Raw genomic sequence first — 24,589 nt, 5'->3', positions numbered from 1 at the left:
GCACAGCCTTGGAATAGAGTGGCATCCATTTAGAGCAGAGATGAGGAGGAATTTCTTTAGCCAGAAGGCAGTGAGTCTGTGGAATCCATTTCCAGAGGCAGCTGTGGAGACCATGTCATTGAGAAAAATTGAAATGCAGGTTGATAGGTTCTTGATTAATCAGAGCATCAAAGGGTACGGGGAGAAGGCAGGAGAATGGGATTGAGAGGGATAATAAATCAACCATGAAGGAATGGTAGCATAGACTCATTGGGCTGAATGGCATAATTTTGCTCCTATGTCTTGTGTTCTTATGTCTTATAACTATTAAATTTTGCTTCTGTGTTATTCTGCCTTTTTACTCATCCCTAATTTCCTCCTTCCTACCAAGAGAAATCATCTAGGCCATTATCAAACAGCTTGATTAAGCACTAATATATTTACACATTGTTTTGGACAGGGTATTGTCTGGGAAAAGAAGCAAGAAACTTTGGGGTGGGGATGATGAGTTATGAGCAGCAAGATAAAGTGGCTATAACAGGGGTGATAGTTTCTGTCAGTCATGATGCAGGAGTGGGATATACAGTACGTGCAAGGGCTCTGCTTGACCTCATTGTTTTATTGTTATATGTTCTGCAGAAAATAAGAGATTTATGCACTCTGCTCCTTGGATATCCATTTGTACTCTGCCATTACCACGTTCAACCCTATCCATATATGGCCAGTTGTATAAACGACCTCTGCATGTGAGTATGTTTACAATACTAATTAATGTGAGATTTTATTACGCATCTGCTATGCTGTTGAATTTCATGTTAAAACTGCAGTGCCTTGTGAAAGTATCCAGCTCCAATCCTTTGTTCAGATAAGTGAGTATTACAACCAAAGATTTTGATCAATTTAACTGAGAATTTTTATTCATAATTAACATGCTCCTATTTTTTTTTAACAGTAGAACCCCCAAATTGGGAGAATTGTAAAGCATAAAAAGCAAATGAATAACTGTAATGTCAGCAGTTCAGAAGTACAGTATTCATCCCCCTTTGCTCAGGACTTAGTTGAACCATCTCTCACAGCTATTACAATCTTTTTGAATAAGTCTCTGTTAGCTTTACACAAGGTGATTGTGCAAGATTTGCCTATTTCACATTGCAAAATTGCTTAAGCCGTGCCAGGTTAGGTTGGGGAGTGGTGGTGGACAGCAGTCTTGAAGTCTTGCCAGAGATGTTCAATCAAGTTAATATCAAGACTGACTGGGCCACTCAAGGACATCAATTTTCTTCATTTGAAGCCACTCCGTGGTTGCTGTAGCAGTACGCTTTGGCTTGTTGCAGATGACATCACAATTGGTGGCACAATGGACAATGAAGTGGGTTATATAAGTTTACGAGGGGGCCAAGATGAATGTGGAAAGTGGTCCTGCTGAAAGATGAACCCAGTTTAAGCTTTCTAGCAGAGGCTTGCAGGCTCTGTATTTTGCAGCATTTATCTTCCCATCAATCCTGACTAGACTTCCAGTCTCTGCTGTTGAAAAGCATCCCCATAGCAAGATGCTACCTCCACAGTATTTTACAAAAGGGATGGTGTTATCTGCTGATGCACAGTATTAGACCTAGTGTTGAGGCTTAGGAGTTCCACTTTAATTTTATCTGTCCACAAGACCTTCAAAATGTTTATAGTATCTTCTAAGTGGCACTTTATGAAGTCTTTACGGGCAAGGGTAGACTCTTTTTTTTTATCCAGGGATTCTTCCTTGCCACTCTTTTATAAATGCCCTTTTTGTGCATGGCATTAGAGATTGTAGAGCTATGAACTTCATCACCAGTTGCAATCAATGATTTCTGCAGCTCACTCAGAGTGGATGTTGCATTACAATACCCTCTCTTACAAGTGCAATAATTCTCCGGTGGCTAAATTTAGAGGGATGGCCTGACCTAGGCAGTGTGGCTATGGTTTCATGTTTTTCCACTTCTTCACAACAGAAAACTTGGTCTGAACTCCAAGGCACGTTCATGTGTTTGAGATGGTCTTCATTTGTGCTTCTCTATTATAGTTCCCTGACTTGGCTTGAATGTTCTTTTGTCTTCATTTTTGGTTTGGTCTGTTGAAAATCTACCATACTGTTGGGCCTTACAGAGAGAGGTGATCCTCCAGTTTTCTACATTGACAAATTGGGTGAATTGGTCAGGTAATATACAGTTTTGCATCTGAGGAAAGTTAGTGCGGTAATCATGAAGGGGACGAATACTTTTCAGCCTCACAATCCTGGATTTTAACTTTTAGTAAATTGTTGACAGGTTTTGGAATTTTGCTTTTGATGTGACATAATGCATAGTGGTTTGTAGATTAGCTCAGAAATCCTACTTCAATATATTTTGAATTTTAAAAATGTGAAAATAGCTTTGAGGGCTGAATACTTTTCAAGGCACCGTGTGTCCGATCAAGTACTCCCACATATTAATGCAGTTCCTGAAATTTAATTGCAGTCGTCTGTGCACGTGATGCATTTGAGCATGGCAGCCAGGAAGTAGTTTTTAGTTAAAAGTTACTGCGATAATTGGGGCAGCATGGGAGTGTAGTGGTTAGCACTCTCTTTACAGTGCAGTTGATCCAGGTTCAATTCCCACTGCTGCCTGGGTTTCCTCCAGGTTTTCCAGTTTCCTCCCATAGTCCAAATATGTAAATTGTCCGGTGATAAGGTGAGGGTTAAGCAGGGAGCTGCATGAAAGGCCAATTCCGCGCTGTATGTCAATAAATAAGTAAGATGGATAACTTGTGCTTCATGCCACTATTGTGATTTTTCTCTCTTAAGTGGTACAAGCAATGACCATTGTTGATGGCCTTCACTGGCAGGTGAAATCCTACTTTGTTATTTAAATAACTCGGAACTACCTTGCCAACAGCTGGGAAATTTCCCATCATAGGACAGGTTATTCTTTCATCAGGCTAACTTGTTATATTTTCTGGCACAGAGTGCTCCATTGGCCACCAGAGGCATTTAATGCATGTCTCAAATTTGCACATCACTCCCCGAGCCTTAAAAGTGATTCTGTCATGGAGCATAAGCATTAGGGGATAAATGCATTATATATCATCACTATGGAAGAAGATTTGACCGCCAGTTTACAATCCAAGCTCAGCTTTGTGTCCTGATGAAGGGTCTCGGCCTGAAATGTCGACAGTGTTTCTCCTTATAGATGCTGCCTGGCCTGCTGCGTTCCACCAGCATTTTGTGTGTGTTGTTTCAGCTTTGTGTGTACTGTGCAGCCTGTGTCTGTAATACTCACAATTAGGAATTCAATAAACACAATCATTTAATACATTCAAAAACATCTGATTCTATTCCTTTTATTTAAAAATACATTACAACTTAAAATACTGCATATTTTCTTGCAGTTATGGAAGAATTAATAATAAATTGTGCTAATACTAAAGTCTGAATTGTTGGTTAGAATCCAAGTTCTCAGGAAACAAAATAATTTTTTGATTAGGTAAAGAAGAAGACCTTTCTGTATACTTATTGTCTATATTGTTGCTTTCCTTTGTTCTGTCAGGTATGGACCTGATGATAATGCAACTCTGTGTGGAGTTTTGACTGAATATGCAAGGGCTTGTGCACAAGCAAATAGACCACTAAACGAATGGAGACGGCTGTTCAACCAGTGTGGTACGATACAACAAAAAGAGACATGTAGACCTGTTTCATTAATTTATAGAGAGATGTGCAAAATCAGTATTAAAAGGCTCAATTTATTAATTATTTTTTACGAGTCACCCCTAACATTTTTGTACACTTACTTTACCTACTCTGTGTCTGTTGTGTAAAACTTGCGATTAAGATGGAAGATCTCAGACAAATGGAATATTAGTGATTTATATGTGGGAAAAGTAGGAATGATGTAACTATAAGCAGGATGCTCCACCAAGACTGAAGTGACAAATTCTAGGCAGAGGAATAGAAGATACAATACACTGAGCCCATTCTGTCCTGCAATGGTAAATATTTGGCAGCAGTACTAGAGCAACATTTAATTTCTCAAAGGCTATCAGTGACTTGATGACATAGACATTTGTAAAACCATCTGGTGAATAAAATAACATAATTATTTAACATTGAATGAGAATCCTAATCTGTTATGTTGCCGGCTCGTTTTTCCACAGCATCAACTTGTGAAGGTGAATTTGTGCATCGTGAATGTGTGGAGTGTTGTCCTGTATCATGCCGTGTACAACAAGAATGCATTAGCACTGATTTCCAGTGCCTTGATGGATGCTATTGCCCCAAAGGTAGAAACATTATTTGGAACTTCAGTTACATTTCTTGTGCCTCTGTCACCCTTTCCCTTTCTGGTGTCTCAAAATTGTATCGAGTTGGGCAGAAAGAAATACCTAGTTCTTTACGTTTTTATCATTAAATTGACTTTAAATTGTTTGGATAATTGCCGGCTAATGTGGACTTTAGCCAATCAGATAAAAATTTAGAATAAATTTCCCTTGTCTTTGGAGTGTAATAGAATGGAGATCTGATTGTTAAATGAAAGTGTACCATGGTGATATGATGCTTAAACTAAAGTAATTGCAGGATTTTGTTCAATATAATTTAGAATTTGTTGAGTGCACCTCCATGCCTGCACTTGATAGTATGATATACAAAAATTTTAAACATATCTGACCTAATAAAGTGACCCCACTGAGAAGTAAGTTTGGGCCTAAATGGAACATTTCTGTGTATCAGTGAACTCTGTCCAATGCATTTGATTCCAGAACAAGCCCTGCCTCAAAATCAACTGAAAGAAAAAAAACCTAACTGTTAGCAAAACCACAAGACCAAATTGCTATCAAAGCTCTCAAGGTTTGAAATGCTTCTCATTCAGAAGCATTAAAAAATATATCTAAAATCAGATTAGCAATTTAATTTAAAAAACTAAAATTGTAAAAATCAACTGGAAATATTTAATCATTTTAAATAATTTAGTATACTTAAGAAAATGTTTTGAAAAGTATATGCCTGTCATTCTTCATCGTACTTACTTTCCTTAAAACTATTTGTTCTTTACAAATTTTTGTTGCTATGTGGTTGTTACTAGCCAGGCTAGCACATTTTCCTTGGCTAATTGTTGCTCAGAAGAAACTACCGGTAGTAAAATGTCTTGAATAGCTGCAGTACTTAAAGTGAACATACTCCCTCTGCTGTCAGGCTAAAGGTCAGTGTTAATACTGAAGCAAGAATGGTGACACATTTACTAATCAGATTTGCTCATGAAATGGGCAGGTATTTATAGGTGGTGCTGATCATATGTGTAAGCTAGCCTTGTCCTCCTCGGTCGTAGAAGTCATGGGACATGACCATGGGAGATGCTTTCAGAGAAGTCTATGTGAATAATTGCAATGTACTTTGTGGACTGTTGCAATTGTATACTGGTAGTGGTAAGAATGGTTTTTTTTGATAACGGATGAGGTACAAAACTGTTGGGCCGCTTTGCCTTTGATGTTAAGCTGCTTCATTATTATTGGAGCTGCAGTTATCCATGCAAGTGGGGAATATTCCATCATGTACTTGATTGATGGCTTAGGGACAGTCAAAATGCTCTGGGTTATCAGGGAGTCAGTTGTCAGAGGATATCCAGACTGTGACATGTACTTGTCCCTATAGTATTCATCTGGCAAGACCACTGGAGTTTCTGGTCAATGGTGAATCCCAAGATGTTGATGGTGTAGGACTTGGCAATGTTGATATTAATTAAAGTCAAAGTGGTTAGACACTTTCTGTCCTGTTGGAGATGGTCAGCATCTGGCATTCACCCATGCCAGCATGTAGTCTAGCTCTTGTGGAATGTAGGTTTGGAACAATTCTTCAATTGAACTGGGAATGGATTAGAGCATTGCAGAATCATCAGCAGACATCCCTGAACATTTCAATGTGATGAAGATGACTGGGACAACTGGAGGTGTTTATCCTGAAGACCATGCCTGGAGCTGGAATGAGTGATTCCAATAACCACAATCATCTTCCTTCATACAATGTATGATTCCAGTCACTGGAGTATTTTGTCCTCTGTCCTTTAACCTCGATTTTACTAAGACTTTTCATTGCCACATTCATTTAGACACCATCTTAATGTCAAGTGCAGTCTCCTCTTGCCTCTGAAGTTGAAATATTGTTCTTATTTTGACCATGGTTGAAATGAGGTCTGTAGCTGAGTGGTTCTGGGAAATCCCAAGCTGGACATCAGTGAGCAGGATACTGAAGAGAAAATGCTACTCAATAAAACACTTCAGGACATCTTTATAGTAAAGAATGGACGGATTGGGCAGTAGGCAGCCAAACCACATTTGACACGCCTCAGCAATTTTTCATATTGTCATATTGATGCTAATTTTGTATCTGTACTGAAGTACTTGGCCAGGGACATAGCTGGTTCTGTAATACACACATAGGCAGGATGTTGTCTGATCCCATTGTCTTTTGCTGTATTCATTTTTCTTGGCTATTTCTCAATATTTAATTGGGTGACCAAAATGGCTGAAGACTGGCTGCTGTATTGATGGGAATCTCAGAGAGTGGGTCATAATTTCTGACTGTACATGCTTGCAAATGATTCAACTTTTCCTTTGGTCTCTCATGTGGATCTCTGATATTGTTAGAGATGGGGGATGCTGAGAGCCTGCTCCTTGCATTAGCTGATTAATAGTGCATTATCATTTACCATGACAAGATTGCAAAATTTTAATCTGATCTGTTGGTTATATGTTACACCTGTGTAGCACCCGTCTTATCATGAGTGACTAGTTGTTGTACTCTTTGAGAAAATTAAATTACATAGTACTGCACTAGGTGCTAGTGGGCCATCAAAAGGTTCTAGGTATTGGAAGGAGGCAGTGAGTAGAAACCACACACTTCTGGAGGTAAGTTTTGTTTAAGAGAAAAGAAACAATATGTACAAAATATTTACATGAGCAAGAGCAATTCAAAATACTAATATTCTGTCTAGGTTCCAAATCTAAGTTCCAAAACTTTTCCAACATCACAACTTTTAAACAAAGGAAATCTCATTCAGTAACTTTCCAAAATCTTTGCAAAAATAATCAGTTCCTGCAGAAAATCAAGTTCAGATTCTTCAAAAGAAACTAACCTTACACATCCAATTATATTAAATCCTCTGTGTCATTACACATTCCGTTCCCGCACTGGTTCTTCATCTTGGGTGGCTCGCCATCTTGTTGCTTGGTTCATTGGATGAAATAGTTGATTATCCACGGAAAGTCAATTCACAAACTTGTACAAAAGCTTGATCAAATCTCTTGGTATGATTTTACAGAGCTGATTCCCGACCACACGGTAAGGATTTTGGACAATGGTCTCTGCCGATATTGTCTCGTTATAGCTGTAGCTTCAATAAATCTTTTAACGCTTTTGTCCTCTAGGGGTTTCACCCTGAGGTTTTCAAGTTAGTAGGGTAAAGATACTCACTACTACTTCCACTCTTAACAATTCATGTCTTCCATTCCTAATCATTGCTGCATTCCTCACCTTGTCCGTGGCTGCATCAGCCACACGCCTCCCTCGCATAGTGATTTTTTTTCAAATTCTCTTTGCTTAAAAATTGGTAATCCTCGTTTTCATCCTTCCACAGATCCATTCACACAGTTAAGGCAATGGCTATGCCTTTAACAAAATCCAAAATAAGGAAGGTAGATTTTTTTTGCATGGTGTATTGCAATCAGATGGCTTCAATAAGCCAAATCGTGTTTTAGTAGTGGAAAACTTTTTATGAATTTAAGGAAGGAGTTTGCGGTTTATTATTGAATGGGCTGAACAAGATTACGCTGGATACATCATTGAAAAGTTAGATTATAGAAGGAGGCCATTTTGGCACGATTCTCATCCAGCTCTGTACAAGAGGATTCCAGCTAGTCTCGTTCATTCAGTCTCTCCCCACAGCAATGCAAATTCTTTCTGATACTTCCTGGACTACTTATGACTATTGCGTTCTGGACTCTAGTCACTTCCTTGAGGGAATGTGTATTGAAGATGTTTGCAATCAAGAAGTGTAATCTTCCATGAATGCTATTTGGTAGCTTTATACTTACTTATGAGTGGTGGGATGGAAATATGTCTGTACCAAAGGAGATATAAAGCACTTTTTTCCTCTGCTAGCCCACAGGTCACCCTTGGGCAAGGTGTTGCACCTGCTTAGCCCTCCAATCAGGGTCATGTGAAGTCATAGGAGCAGGTGGTGGATGGGCAAATGAGCAACTGGTGCTTATAACAAGCACTGGTTATGTGACCATTGACACTAGGCAGACAATCGCTGAAGAGTATTGATAATGGCGGGGGTCACTAGTCTTGTAAAGACACTGCCCAGAAGAAGATAATGACAAACTACCTCTGTAGAAAAATTTACCAAGAACAATCATGGTCTTGGAAAGACCATGACTGCCCATGTCATACGACATGGTACATAACAAACAAATGATACTTTCTTATTGTCTATGAACACAGCAGCACAAAAGAATAATTGATACTAAACTGAGAAGATTCCTTTGCTCAAATAGGTCTGAAAATTCTGACAACCTGGAAAGCACCATCTCTAGCTTTGCGGGCTATCAAAAATATTAAAATTTGGAAAAAAACACAAGTATCTTCAATTTTGACTGTTCTTACAGTTAGCTAGACATTTTTGTGGCCATGACAGAGGCTCCAGGGTAATGTTTTCCTTCCTGGTGCAAGGATCATTTACAGGAGATTCTGAAAGGAGACGGTGAGCAGCCAGAGGTTGTGGTCTATGCTGGTACAGACAACATAGGCAAAAAGATGTGTTAGGGAATTTAGGGAGTAGAGTATAAAATTTAAAAGCAGGACCTCTAGGTTAGTAATATCCGGATTAGTCCATGTGCAGCATGCTACCGAGGCCACAAAGCTGGTCTAGATAAATGCATTTTTGAAGATCTGGTGTAGCAAAAATGGGTAGAGCCAGAATAATAAACAGAGTAGGACTGATAGGTTGAAATGTATTTATTTTAACACATGGAGTATAATGGGTAAAATAGATGAGATTAAACCATAGATTTGTATATGGAACTACAATGTTGTAGCCATTACAGAAACTTGATTGTGAGAAGGGCAGGACTGGCTGCTCAATATTTCAGAGCATAGATATTTAAGTTGGGATGGAGAAGGAGGGGAAAATGAGATGGGGGCAGGTGGTTCTGATCAGGGAGAATGTCATGCGCTGCACTATGGCGATATTTTGGAGGATTCATCCAGTAAGGCTGTATGTGTAGAACTCAGGAGTAAAAAAGATGTCATCACTATCATACGATTATTCCATAGGCCTCCCAAAGTTCAGCAGAATTAAAGGAACAGAAGGGAAGATAGATTGTACAAAGAAAATTAAGTATTAAGTTTGGAAAGTCATGTTGCAGCTGTATAAAACTTTAGCTATGCTAAATTTACAATTTTGTATGCAGTTTTGATTACTATATTGCAGGAGGGATGAGGAGAGAGTGCAGAAGTTGTTCACAGTGATATTGCCTAGATTAGATTGTGTTAGCTACAAAGAGAGGCTGGACAATTTTATTGAGGAATGTCAGAGACTGTGAGCTGACCTAATAGTTATGTATAAAATTGTGGCAGGCATGGATAAAGCAGACAAAGTCTTTTTCCCGAGAGTGGAAATATTAAATACTAGAGGGTATAGGATTAAGGTGATGGGAGGAATGTCTAAAGGAGATTTGGGAGGCAAGGTTTTTTTTGTCCTGTATCCTATGTGCCTGGAATTGCTGCTGGAGGTGGTGGTGGTAGTAGAAATGTTTAAGGTGCATTTAGACAGATGGGTTTAGGTTGGTTTGGCATAATGGTCAGTGCAGATATTGTGAACAGAAGTGCCTATTCCAGTGCTGCACTGTTCTATATTAAAACGCATTAAACAAACGATCAAATAACTTACACTGTAAAGATAGCATTACAAAAGAAGAATTTACCAAACTCTTTATTGGTATGCAGATTTTCAATTCCTATTGGAATCAGTGATGGTATGGATCCTGCACCAGGTTTATCCATGGCAGAATCCAAGAGTCAGTTGTATAAGGCACTTTATAGTCTAGAGATTCCAAGTATTAATGTGCATATATTAAGTACCAGACTTCCATATAAATGCTGGTTATTGCACTTAACATTCTATTTGTTAGCAAGTTTTGGGCTATTTCTTGTACCTGCATTCAATCTAAGATTTAAGTTCCCCTTCTGATACAAAGGCCCATAAAACTTGCTAAAAATCATTTAAATGAAGTATAATATCTTCTTACAGGCTTGATTCATGAAAATGGGACATGTCTGAAACCTACTGAGTGTCCTTGTGTGTTTCATGGTAATCTCTATGTGCCCGGCTCCGTAATTCAGAAACACTGCAGCACCTGGTAAGTGATTAAAAACTGCATATGTTGTTAAAATTTTCTATTGAATTAGGTTAACATTATAAAAATTATTGTATAGAATGTCATCACAGTTGCTTCACTATGTTGTAATCTTGTTTCTAAAATTATTCTATTAATTTGCACTGACTGTAGACTGTGATATCAGATTACACAGGATATATTGTGTTCTAAATTAAATTTCAAGCTTTCATTCACACCTTTATTAGATATACATTTGCTATTTGGAGTGAAATTCATCTCTGGCCAGCAACACTAAATATGTGCATCACTTCATACAGATACACTTCCATTCATTTGGTGGCATTTATTTTAGTGTGTGATTATGTGTGATTTAAGTTTCTGTGATCAGTTTTCCTTTATGAATTGCAATCTTTGACTCATGTTTAGAATTCAAGCTCATGAGGTGGGAAAATTTGGATTTGCATCCATCTATCCCTGAACATCTTAGAGATGTAATCAGCCTCATACATTAAATAGGCAATAAAGAATATTATTTCACAGAACTGAACTTCAAAAATTGAAATTTGACTGAATGCCACTGGTTTTCTATTACTGAACATTGATATATTGATTGTTCTACATTAGAACATAGCAAAATATCATAAATGACATGAACCATGATGTAGAACTTGAATTAGTTTGAATCAAATGAGAAAACAGGGAAGTGCAGAAGTCATGTAGAGGTTAGTTTAGGCTGCCAAATAGTAGTTATAATATAGCAATTAGCATAAAGCAGGAAGTTTTATAGGTGTATGTAACAAGACGTATGCAATAAATAGGGGAATTTTCATTTACATGTAGACTGGTCAAATCAAATTAGTGGTAATAAGATGGAGGATGAATTCACAGTATATGGTCAAAACAGTTTTGGAAATCAATATGTTCAGGAAGCAATGGGGGAAAAGACTGTTTTAGATCATATTTTATGCAATGAGAATGGGTTATTTGACCATAATGAAGTAGTTCAATCCAAAGCTGGGACCTTAAATTTTTTAAAAAAGTGAAGTATAGTGATGTGAATGGAGGATGATTGTGGTTGACTGAAAAATTGTATTAATAAATATTGTCAAGGAGAGCAATTATTATTATTACACAAAAATGTACATTAGTGTAGGAGAAACAACTTACTTTAAGACATAAAAACTAAACAGGAAAAGTAGTCTATCTGTAGCCAGCTGGTAAAATTAAAGATAGTATTAAATCCAAGGAAGATGCTATACATTCCTCCTAATGATTCCCTCCTCAGCTACTTCCCTTTATTTTATAGTCCATTGTCTTCTGCTCTCAGATTCCATCTTTTTCAGTCCTTTTTAACTACCACCAATCAACTCCTTGCATCTTACATCACTTTCACTCTTTCCCCTCTCCCACCTGCCTATTATCCCATCACCCCCCTCCCCCCAACCTGGATCTGTTTATCACTGGCTAGCTTTTGCTCCACCCCTTTTTCCCCTTTGTGTCCAGTTCTGATGATGGTCTGGACCCAGAACGTATAATTCCCTCCAAATATGCTGGTTGAATGCCCAAGTTGGGCAGTCTTTCATTGATTCTGGATGGTTATTGTTCGATAGATTAATTGAGTATGTCTGCAGGAAAATTAATCTCAGTTTTGTATGTTTCTATATGGTGACATATATGTACTTTGATAATAAATTTACATTGAACTTTGAACTTTCAAGAGGCTTACAAAGTTGCCAGAAATAGCAGCAGGCCTAAGAATTAGGAGCATTCTAGTACACCGCAGAGGACAACTGCACTGATAAAGAAAAGCAAGATAGAATATCAGACTGAAAGCTTCAAAAGATATGCAGAGAGGACTATGTGAGTGAGGGCAAATATATGACCATATAGACAGAAAAGGGAGAACTTATAAGGAAAAGGCAGAGAAATTAAACATGTTGATAAATCACACAAATGCTGGAGGAATTCAGCAGGCCAGGCAGCATCTATGGAAAAGAGTAAACAGTTGATGTAGGGCCGAAACCCTTTATCAGGATGTTGGGTCTCAGCCCAGCATTGACTGCTTTCCATAGATGCTTCCTGGCCTGCTGAGGTCTTCCAGCATTTTGCGTGTGTTGCTTGGATTTCCAGCATCTGCAGATTTTCTCGTGTTTGATGCTAAATCATGAGGAAAGAAGACACAAAAAAAACTGCAAGAAATGTCAAACAAACAAGAATATAAGACTGCAGAGCTAAATTAAATAAGAACTTTTTAAAAAAAAGTAATAGGTAAAATGGTGAGACTAAACATGAAATCATCCAGAAGTTTTGAAAGAGGAGTAGTGACTGCTCTTTAGACTATTTTGAGATTCTATAGGTTGTGGGATTGTACTTGCGAATTGGATGGTAGAAAATGTGACCTACTGTTTAAGAAAGGAAGGAGAAAGGAAAACATGGAACATCTGACCTGTCAGCCTAACATCAGCTGTGAGGAAAATGCTGGACTTACGATGAAAGATGAAATAAAGAATGATATTTGGATTCAAAGAATCAGTGTGGATTTATTAAAAGAATATCATGTTTGTTTAATCTGGAATTCTTTCAGGATATGGGGGGGGGATGGTGGATGTAGTGTATTTTGGCTGAATGAGGGTGAACACAATCTGGTCCCTGATTTCCATAAATGTAAACTTTACTAGGATTCTTGATGCTACACTCAAGTTGAGTGCTGCCTTACTTTAAGGGAAATCACACAATTGTATATCTTTAACTCGGCTCTCTTGTAGTTGTATGGACCAAAATGTCTTGAGCTTGAGTGGTCCTGGTAATGTCCAATTTGAAAAGTACTTCACAAATTTAGATGCATAAACACAAGTGATTCTGCAGATGCTGCAAATTGAGAAGAACACAGACAAATTTCTGGAAATGGAAATGAATAAACAATCAACTTTTTGGGCCGACATCCTTCATCAAGACTGGAAAAGAAGGGGGAAGACGCCAGCATAAAAAGATGGGGGAGGGGAAAGAGGACAAGCTAGGGGCGATAGGTGAAAAGTAAAGGGCTGGAGAAGAAGAAGAAGAGAGTGGATCATGGGAGAAAGGGAAGAAGGAGAGTACCAGAGGGAGGTGATAGGTGAGGAGAAGAGACAAGAGGCCCATGTGGAGAATAGAAAAACAGGGAATGGGGAGGAGGAAAAATGAAAAAAATACCAGAAGGAGAAATCAATGTTCATGCCATCAGGTTGGAGGCTACCTGGGCGAATTATGAGGTGTTACTTCTCCACCCTGAGAGTGGCATCATCGTGGCAAAAGAGAAGACCATGACTGATAAGCTGGAACGGGAATGGGAATAGGAATTAAAGTGATTGGTCACCAGGCAATTTTGCTTTTGGTAAACTGAAACATAATTTTAAATGGAGTTGGGTCCTTTAGTGGGGATACTTCAGATCCACTCTTAACAAATGAGGAACGCTTACAATCTGTAATTGTTTTGTTCTCAAAAGAAATATAAATCAGTGGCATTCTGAAACAAAGGATGAAATGACAGATTTATTTTTCATTTTACCCTACGTGAACCTATGGAAAGACTGCTTCCCAACAAATGCCTTTTTCTAACTGAAGCATAATTTTGTCTTTATTGTTATATTCCTTTCTTTTTTCACTGTGCTTAATTCAAATTGGCTCTCTTACAACTAGTTGAATTTTGTACCAAATGTTGTTTACAATGCTTAAACTGTCACATTTCTCCCTAGTGTTAGCAGTCTGAATAGACCACTACTGTCTCTACAATCTTCTGTCTTCTTACAATTGCTATCATTAATTCTACAACTCATTTCTACTCATTTCTACAATTGCAATCCACTTCAATCAGCTTCAAATTAAACTGTATATTTTACATTTAAAGAACTTACAGTGTTAACTACTTTCAATAATTTCTCCATGAAGGTTCCATGTTATTTCATTTTGCATATTTGTTTTACTTTAGTGTTTGTGCAGGAAGCATTTGGAAATGTACAGAACGTAGCTGTCCAGGTAAGATCTGTTTCTCATTTGTTTAGTAATTTAGACATCTAATGTTGTGGGGCTAGTTTAGGCTTGGAAGCCATAACTTTGCAGGAGCTAGATGCTGCAGCAGTCAGGAGGCCTATTTAATATCCATTTTGTTAACATTTTTGAGAAATGGTCTTAGGAGCCTTTATTAAGGTAGCTACTGTTCAATTTAGTAGTGAGCAACACATCCCACAGCCTGAACTGATAATTTCACATTATTATTAAAACATTGCTCTTTTCAAAGCACTTTAAATTTTGAATTCAGACCCAAAGAGCTTTTGTTGTGTATAATACACTGTGCCAGAGAAGAATGATGGATATATAGGTATAAGGAAGTGTTGTTTATGCAGATAAAAAGATGAAAATACTAGAAAGAAGTCTTTAAGAAATAATAAGTGTTCATTATGAAAATTTTCACCATTTTTTCTGAGGCCAACCACACTTGTTCTTCCACATCCTTTATTCACTTACTGTATGTCTCCAAAAATATCTGCAGATGCCCTCGTTCTTCATCTGTGCCACTGGCTCCCCTACTTTAATTTCACAATCTGTAATTATTTTGCTGTAATAATCAAAGCCTGATATTCTTCCTGCGTTTAACTTAGCATTTTCTAATATGTCTCATGATTGAGAATACTGAATGATGTTTCCTCTTAAAAAAAAAGTTAACCTATTTACTGAAAGGATTACTTATTTTATTTTCATGGCAAGATAGGTTCATGGATCACTGAAGTCAAGTTAAGACCAGTTCAAATGTGTTGTGTATTAACTTAGATGGAAAGTATGGTGCCTCATTATTTAAATCTCTGAAGAATAATTCCATGATAAGAGTAACACAGATAAATTGCTGGAGGAACTCAGCAGGTAAGGCAACATTTATGGAGTGGAATAAACAGTCAACGTTTCAGGCTGATGAATTGTCTCTGCCCAAAATATCAACTGTTTATTACTTTTCATAAATGCTGCTGGACCTGCAGAGTTCCTCCAGCATTTGCCTGATGCTCTGGATTTCCAGCATCTGCAGAAGCTCTTGTGTTTATAAAACCCATGATTATTTCTTATGCCACTATTTTTGCTTTTTGACAATACGTTATGTCTAAATTAACTCACTTTCTGATTCAGAAAATACTGCAAAATCAACTATTGTGATTCTGTCCCCCATCCTGAACATCCTACTGTGTGATCCCTAAAGATCTGACTCAAGTTTGTTTTGTACCTTCTAGCGGAATGCTCAGTAACTGGAGATATTCACTTCCGGACATTTGATGGACAGTTGTATTCCTTCCATGCCGTATGTCAGTATATTTTGGCAAAGAGCCGCAGTTCTGGAAAGTTTGCCATCAGTCTCCAGAATTCTCAATGTGGCACGGTAAGAAACAGTATTCGTTTATTAAGATTAAACAGAGTTTGAGATTTAAGGGTTTGAAAAAAAGATGATTTTCATTTCACAAAATAGATTTAAACCAACGGTTTGAAAAACAAGAGATGGGCAGTGGTTAGTAACATGTAAATTCAGTGACTGAAATTTTGTCCACATCAGATGAAATATTTTCAGTTTTCCTTGGACCTTCAAGGTGATTGCATTTTACCTGAAAGAAATACTCCAAAGTCTTTAATCCTTTAACCACAAAGCCACTAATCTTCCAGTTCCACTGAGTTGGTGAAAGCAACATTCACCAAGACCATGTAGATTTAAGAATCATGTGAAACTTGCAGACACATTTATAACAATAAATTGAACAAGCAGTTCACTTGATAGACCTTGTCTGTCTGCCCGTTGAAATGTAAAAGTCTTTGATGGTGTAAGGATGAGAGTGAGCCAAGATAAAAGAAATTTATAAAGTGGTTGGTGAAAGAGACAACAGTTGATATAAAACCACCCAATGAATGTGGATTGATGTAAAGTTATCAAAGAGACAATTCACTAGAACAGAGAATTATTGTTGGCTTGAATTTCTTTCCATTCTCAGGCAGCTGTTCTTTGTATTTTGCATTTATTTAATATCCTCTCTGAATAGTGAATATTTTAGGAGTTATCAGATGTGTACTTCTGGTTTTTTTTAATATTCTGATGTACGAATTCAGCAAAATTTTCTTGAGAAAAAACAACTGAAACAAAAAGAACAAGTTTAATGCTTGAAATTACCACAAAGGCCAGACAACCTGTCACAATATTTGCCCTTTGGGATGTTGGCTCAGCATCATTAACAGAACTGTTGTCATATATTCCATGTCAGTAGGCAAAATCATTACCAATGAAGTAAAATCTCCCTTAAAATTCTGAAAAATTAGCCCTTTTCAACGATTTATATTTGAGTCTAATGTTCCAGTATATTTGAGTCTAATATTTGAGTCTAATTTAAACTTGTGGTTTAAATCATACTGGATTTTTTGTAATTTTATTTATATGATAAATATATAGCAGGATATTGTTAATTTTTATGTTATTTAGTAATATATACATATATATATTTAGTAAAGTTGCATATGTTTGGACTGTCATTGGTGCAACAAGATGATTTGCCTGCATGAGAACAAATGAACATGTGAAGAATGCAATATGTACAATTTTGGGGCAATTTAAATTAATAGTCAAAATCGATTGTGCAGCAATTAATGAAGTTTTCTATTTGTTCTGTGGAAGCTACTTGTTCTAAACAGGACCTTTAAACTAGAAATGGAAGGATGACTGCACCCAAAGTATCTCGCATTCTGGCTCACCAGTTTCTTTTGGTGACATGTATATAAATAGAGGGTTAATTTTTCCCTATCCATTTCTCTTGAAATAAGATTAAATTCAGTTTGCATACAAACTTATCTGTACCTCTAGAGGCCAGAACACTCCCTGCCTGGCATTCATAGAATGTCAAACTTAATTGCTGACGCTAAAGGTCAAATGATCGTTTCTCTGAATCTTTGGCAAAAGAAGGATGCTGGTCTTGAAAAGTCTTACTAAACCTTAACCGTTCTTACTTAAAAAAATACTGGCCTTGATGACGTTCCTGATGGAGCTCAGCAAGAAATGCAGGGCAAGTTAAACATGAGGAAAGGGTGAGCTGATTAGCTTGGAGACCTCTTGTGCCATGATCAGCCAGGTTGAGATCAGTAGGAACAGAGTTCCATTGGCTCTTCTGGATTGATCGCCTGATACATTGGATCCTATTATATAGATTAATATAGACTCTCCTTGCTTCATTAAATATATAGCCAAGAACAACCTTGCTGTTGATAAAGAACTTGATGCTGTCTTTGGTGTCCAGTTCTTTGGTTATCATCTCTGCCATCTCAACTGCTAGAACAACAGCACCAACTTGTGATGGTGATGTCTTTTCCTGGGAGCAAGCTTTGCCTTGCCCAGGATGAATCCAGCTTCACTCTATCCAGCGGTGTCTGTAACCTTTTGGCTTGGTTTTGGGAGCTGGTGGAGGCACTAACTCAGCGTGATTGTTCTTGAAGAGTCTCTTCATAAATTCCAGATAATGATCTTTCATTTCTGGTTTCCTTCTCAATGTGCAACTGAGGGACACGAGTTGACTGAGGGCCTGCTCTAATTTATATGGTAAGAGTTGTCATGGGAGGTGAAAAAGAATGGACGCTACTCAACTGTTTGGCCTGTCTTTGCCAAACATTTTGTTCATGATTCAAAAGAAGACCTCACTTTCGATGGAAGGTGCCAGCTTATAATCATCTTACTTCTAAGTGACAGAAGACCAACTTGATAAAATCTGGTTGAGCAGAGGTAAGTATGCCAGGGTGGTTACTTACAATCTTCCCTTTTACACAGATGCTACTCTCACAGGGTCTGAAATGACTTGGCTGCCTGTTCTCCTGGACATTTGTCTTAAATGTGCTGAGAGTGGTCTGATGAGCACCACTGAGGCAGACCACCCGCTATGACCCAACCAGGTCCAGTCACTGGGCATAAGGTGCATCACGGCGATCATTGTGCTGTCACGTACCTCGTGACAAAATGACGTCTCTGCCAAGCAATAGTAGAATCTCAGCAGAGGAGCTAAGTAGAAGAATCTTATCAGCTATGGCCTTGAGGTGTCTGCAGCTTCCTGAGTTGGAATTTTATCCCTGTTGTTGGGAAAATCATTGTGCCAAATGAGGGTTGGCAAGAGTAAGCAGACCTTCCCTCCTATTGATTTCATAACAATTCCACTGGCACTTCTTCCAGCAACTTCAGAACATGTCCTTAGAGTGTACGGGGAGACACAACATTGAATACTGAATGTGTCAAAGAATGCTGATTTGCCAATGACACATTGCTCTGCTCATCTAATGTCACATATGCCTTTATTTTTTGCTCAGGATATCCCTTCAGTGAGATGTTGCCCTGACATATTTTAGAGCAGGATTTTCCTTAGAAGCTGTTTCCACATACTTCTGTGCCTGAGGAAGTGGCTACCACTGATGGATACCTCAGCTGGCTCCTGCTGTGCTCTGCTGTGGTTGTGCTGGAACCAGTGGTAGCCCAAAGCATGGGCCCGGAATGAAGTGGTGATATGTGCTGGTCACTGTTGCACTCAGTGCAGTGTATGATAGCTTCACAGTCTTTTCCTTGGTGCTCTGGTCTGCAAGCGAGTTTTCTCTGAATCCTCTGCATTTCCTAAAGGGGTGCGATTTCTTATGGACAGGACATTGACGATCAAAGTTCATGAGAGAGTTTTCTACTTGAGTCTTGTTGACCATGATAGAGGTTTGGTTCTTCCATGCTTTTGCTGGTGACCTCTCTTTGAATGAAGTGTTGCTGGAAGTTAAGAGCATAAAACTAGGATCATTTCTGATTTCTGTATGGCAGCAGATGATTGAAAATTGTGGGTAGGGGGCATGATATTTTGTTTTATACTTGAACCCTTCAGGTTATCCACTGTTCTTGCATATTGTTCAGTAGTTTCTTCACTATTCCTCTTATTCCTCTTGCTGTATTCAAGAAACTCAGTCCTAGTTGGTAACCCTCACTTTTGCAGCTTGCAGTTCTGACAACAGATCTGCAAGCTCCTTTACCTTTTGTATTCTTAGTGTGAGAAGTTTGGAAAACTATCGAGTCTACTGAAGAGAGATTCTTCAAGTGCCTCTGGAGAATCATAACATTTGTCCAGCCTGGATTATTAATGTGCACTGCTTGAACTCTGCTTGCATGTTGTAACGACTTGCCTCCAAGCCACTTACAGGGAAGTTCTAGCTCTTGGCTATGTGTAAGAATTGAATTGAAAATACACATGGACTAAGATGTTAACTGTCCTGTGCTATTGTCAGTGGGATCATCAGTTGATCTGCCACCTGTCTTCAGGAGTTTTAGCCCGCTTATGATCAAGACTCCCTCGCGGTGGTGGGCCAGCAGTGCTAAAGCCCACCTCCCACTGGTGAGGTTACAACTTGGCATCTGCCTCTATCAGAGTTGTTGGTCGCTTCCATCCGACAGATAGTCTACTCTTCAGGTATCTATGCAGCTACTGAAGAGTTTACAAAAGATGGATACACTGTCCAACTTTCTGCCCCTCGGGACGTACTTAGTCCACACCCATGATGATCCTGCCTCTGCTGCCTCAGCTACAGCCCTGCTGGTTGAATTGATCTCTCTTCTAGTAAAGCCAAGGTCACACAGCCACTTCTGGAAAGTGAACGCAATAAAGCCACGGCAACCTGCTTCGAATGGATAGCATGAGACCTTCCACCCTCTGTCTCTGCACTCTGATCTTAATTCTGCATACTTGGTTAACTTGCGCTCATGGGCTTCATCGATGTTGTCTTCCCAGGGGACTGTGAGTTCACCAATAACCACTTCTCTACTGGTGTCAGACCAGATGATTATATCTGGATGCAATGTGGTGAAAACTATTTGCTCTGGGAAACTGCCTTTTCCATCCAGGTTGGCCTTGACACACCAATCATAGGCTGAAGAAAGTGTGCTTGATTGTGGGCCTGCGCTGTACACATTTGACTTGGAGTCTTCTTTCACAAATGATATGCAATGTTCTGTGCAGCATGGGGCATGAGATAAGTTGTGCTGCAGTACTCTCTGCTCAACAGCTTCTGTTACAACTTTGAGAAAGTTGTTATTTCTTCAAGTGCACATGCCGCTGGAAAGATTGACTCTGCATGCACTCAAAATATGCTGAAGTGTTCCCTTCTCACCACAAGCATCACACCTGTCTGTCTTATCTTCATACCAGGTGCTGAGGTTGGCAGGTGTTGGGAGCAAGTCATACACTGCTCTGTATAGAAAAGAAATGCGGAGCGGTTCCATCGGCCATAGAACATTCCAAGATAGATGTCGTTATTCAACACTTTCCCACCAGGTCCAAGCCCCTTGTTTGGTCAGGCTAGCTGCTTTAGCTAACCTCTTCTCCTCTTCTACCTCTCGTATTTCATGAGTTACAAGCTCACGATGCTCCTTACCTGTAGAAGATGACCACCACGTGTGGGGTTGTCCATCCAAGTCCCTGGTGGCCTAGCTGGGTAGCCCCAACCGACTCCTTGTGCTTCAATCTAGACTCTGCCTCGTCGACTGCTGCCCAGGCTGACCACTTCCTGCCTGATCTCACATCCGGCTGGATGCTCTTGATGACAGGGTCTTTTGAGTCTCAAAGCATCAAGAATGATCCTACCTTGGCTACCTTGACCTCTTCAACAAGGGATTACACTGGGATGGTAAGCTTTGTCTGGCTACTGTGGATTGCAATATTAGTGAGGCTGCTCGGTTCTTCACATACTTGTTGATCTTCCATTCCATTGCCTCAACATGGGACATTGTCACTTCACAGACAGTTAGTGGCCACATTATCCGTGGCATCAGTCCGTACTGCAAGCACCACAACTTCAACTTGCCAGGCAAGCCACACTTGTCGACAGTCATCAGACCTCTGCTGATCTGTTCTCCTGCCTCTTGAACCCTCTTGGTGTCTCTGAGCTCCTCTGTGTACCATTGCCCGAGGCTCTTAACTGGTTGGTTCTGAATGGATAGAATCTCCTCTCCACACAGGGTGAAACGAAAGTCAACCAGCTTTCCTCTCCTAAGAACAAGGCTCCTTGACTTCTTGGTCTTGAACTTCATTCTTCCCCAATCCATTATCTCCTTGAGTCTAGATAGTACACTTTCCACTGCCTCCGTGCTAGGACCCAAAAGGGTGAGATCGTCCATGAATGCTCATATTGGTGGCAACTCCCCTCTGCCATCAAGTGCGATACCTGGTCCCATTGATTCTGCAGCCCTCACAATGACCTCCATGGCTAACACAAAAAGGATGGGAGAAATCGCACATCCCATTGGGATACCAATGTCCAAGCTCTGCTACCTTGTTGTAAACTGCGAAGTGGAGAACCTCATCCGGAAATCGTTGTAGTACTGCAGAACGAATTTCCTCACCTTAGCAGGAATCCATAGGAATTCCATCGCAAACTCAATCAGGGCATGGGGAACGGAACCATATGCATTTGCAAGATCAAGCCAAACTACAGCTAGATTTCTTCTCAACCCTTTCGACTCCTGGATGGAATGCTATATCATACTACTATGTTCAAGGCATCCCAGGAAGCCTGGTATTCCTGCCTTCTGCACAGATGTATTTACCAATCCATTCTCTATCACAAATGAAGATATTCTTTCTGCTAGAATGCCAAGCATAATCTTCCCCTCTACATTCAGGAGTGAAATTGGTTGAAACTGATTCAATGTAATAGAAATCTCTTCCTTTGGGATGTATACTCCTTCAGCCTCACTCCATGACAAAGGGACAACACTTTGTCTCCACACCACATTTAACAATCTCCACAAGTATTTCTTCAGCTCTTCACAGTTCTTGAACACCTTATACGGCACTCCATTAGGTCCTGGCACTGAACCTGACCTTGCCTTTTTGATGAACCGCTGGACTTCTGCCAGTTTGGGTTCTGACAGATCGAACTTCACTCCTGGCTCGGTAGGTTTCACAAGCCCCGAAATGTCAAGCAAAGGAGCCTCCCGCTGTTCGTTAGAGTAAGTGCTTGTCAGGTGATCCTCAAGTTCTTGTTGAGAGATGTTAAGCTGCCCGCTCTTATTTTGTTCAAACAAACTCTTTGTGAACTGGTGAGGGTTCTCAAAGAACGCCTTTCTTGCCTTCTCTCTCTTCTTTCTCTTTTTACGCTGTGACTCTGCATGACAGAGTGATGCTAACTTTATTCAAAACTGCTCTCGGAGATCAGCAAGCCCTGGCTTGTCACCCTCGCTTGCTACCTTCCACCTCTGTGTCAATGATCTAAGCTCTCTCCTCAACCTACTAATCTCCTTCTGGTGCCTGCTTGGGTGCTGTATAGGCTTTGCTTTCTTTAACTCAACTAAACCAAACCTGTACTTTCCAACATTATAAATCATATCGCCCATCATTTCCAACTTCCTCTTTGATGTTCCCTAAGAGTGTTCTCCAACATCATACTGATATCCTCATCAAACACATGCCAAGCCTTCTCATCTGCCATTGCTGGCCACTTGACCTTCCTCTTCTTCTCTACCACCTCACCACCACCATCATGCGAAGGATCTACCTGGGTACTGTGGTCTGCAACCTGACCTGGGTTATCTCTCGTCTGACCTGGAGTATGATGACTCTCTCCAGAGTGAATCGCTGACATTGTTCTTCCACAGAATGGCAAAAGCTCGACATCCTCAACAGATAACTGGCAGACTGGACATCAAACACTTTTAGCCCTGCTGTTATCAGGTCTCGATAAGCCAGATACCAAACCAAATCTAATGCACCTGCGGCTTCTGCAATTTACACAGCTCCACCGACAGAAGTAGATATAATTATTATTAGAAATCTTATTTTCAGAAATGATAATGCAGAAACAGTATTTGGCATCCCAACTTTTATTTTTTTAACATGTGTTCCATTTTTAAACTATTCAATTGACTCTGAATCCTTGGAACTTCATGCCAATGCATTTCATATTTCTGTGGCTTGTTGTTTGAAGAAGTTTTTGTAAGGTTCAAATCTAACCCATTGAAGTACAAGATTATTAAGATTTTCTCACGGTCTCCAAAACTGCCGTTACTGAAATGCTGTTTCATCACTACTCCTGTAAGTCCTTTAGTAAAGTTATGGAACATGTATTTTGGAGAATTTTAAAGAAAGGTCTTGTGCATGCTTGATTTTTAAAATTTGCTTTTAAAAATGTAAATGCCAGATAGAATTCATTGTGCAGACCTGCAAATAAATATTGTATGCACACATAATGAAACTTTTTTAAGGATTGTGTATTTCTCCTTTTCACAGGATCTGAATGGTGCCTGCATTCAGTCAGTGAGTATTATTGTTGATGAAGATCTGAAGAAACAGGTGACATTGACTCATTCAGGAGAGGTGTACCATTGTAATCAGTACAGGATTAGTTTACCTTATAAAGATGGTATGAAATACTGCCTACTTGCTACATTACATTTTGCAGAACTTTGAACACTCTCTTTAGTACTGTTTTTTCCTTTATCTTTAAAATCTACCTGCATCATTTTTCAATAACTAAGTTGTGTTGCCTGTTTAATAATTTGCAAGCATAACCAAATTTGTATAATTCAATAAACAAATCTGCTATATTCTTGGTTTTTAATCAGCTATGTATTTTATGGATAGTTTGGCATATTAACTTGTTTAGGAAAATCTTTGAGGTATCTATTTAGGTTTGAAGTTTTTAATTTAAGAAACTGTATATTTTGTAATGTTGCGATAAAGCAGTTTTGTTAAGAAAGTTTAGATGTGGTCTTATTGAAGTCCAGGGAAATTACTGACAGATGCAGAGCTTAACTAATCAGTTCCTTTGTTACCACTGAGTGAACACAATGGTCTTCAAAAAGTTACCTTCTTGCCCAGTCAGTTTGGATTGGCAACAACATTTCCTCCACAATCTCCATCAGCACTGGTCTTGTGTATTTAATTGTTCAATAATATTATATATATTGGTTATTAAGCATTCTCGTTCATTTAATTAATTAATTACTGGTTATTTGTAAAAATATGTTAATTGCATACATCATTACACTTTCACTTGATATGTGAGCATCTCACTTAAAGATGCAGTTACACCTGCATTCCAGACTCCCATGGCTTTCCTTTGAATTAACTGAATGCTTTCAAGTAACACAACATAACAGCAGGTGCACCACAAGGCACTGTGCTTACTTCCTGCTCTACTTGCTTGATATTTG

General features: G+C 39.1%; 1 protein-coding gene across 1 annotated transcript in view; it reads left to right on the top strand.

Moving 5' to 3' along the window:
* Positions 1 to 24,589, top strand: part of otog (otogelin) — a 228,381-nt gene that overhangs the window by 15,541 nt on the left and 188,251 nt on the right. Inside the window, 7 exon segments of the mRNA XM_073050064.1 lie at positions 619 to 725; positions 3,534 to 3,646; positions 4,141 to 4,266; positions 10,290 to 10,398; positions 14,342 to 14,388; positions 15,630 to 15,775; positions 23,664 to 23,796. Of these exon segments, the coding sequence (XP_072906165.1) occupies positions 619 to 725; positions 3,534 to 3,646; positions 4,141 to 4,266; positions 10,290 to 10,398; positions 14,342 to 14,388; positions 15,630 to 15,775; positions 23,664 to 23,796 (781 nt within the window).

The sequence above is a fragment of the Hemitrygon akajei genome, chromosome 6 (genome assembly GCF_048418815.1).
Source record: "Hemitrygon akajei chromosome 6, sHemAka1.3, whole genome shotgun sequence".
Classification (NCBI taxonomy): Eukaryota; Metazoa; Chordata; class Chondrichthyes; order Myliobatiformes; family Dasyatidae; genus Hemitrygon; species Hemitrygon akajei.
The sequence above is the reverse complement of the archived record's forward strand: the minus strand, read 5'-3'. Positions and strand labels throughout refer to the sequence as shown.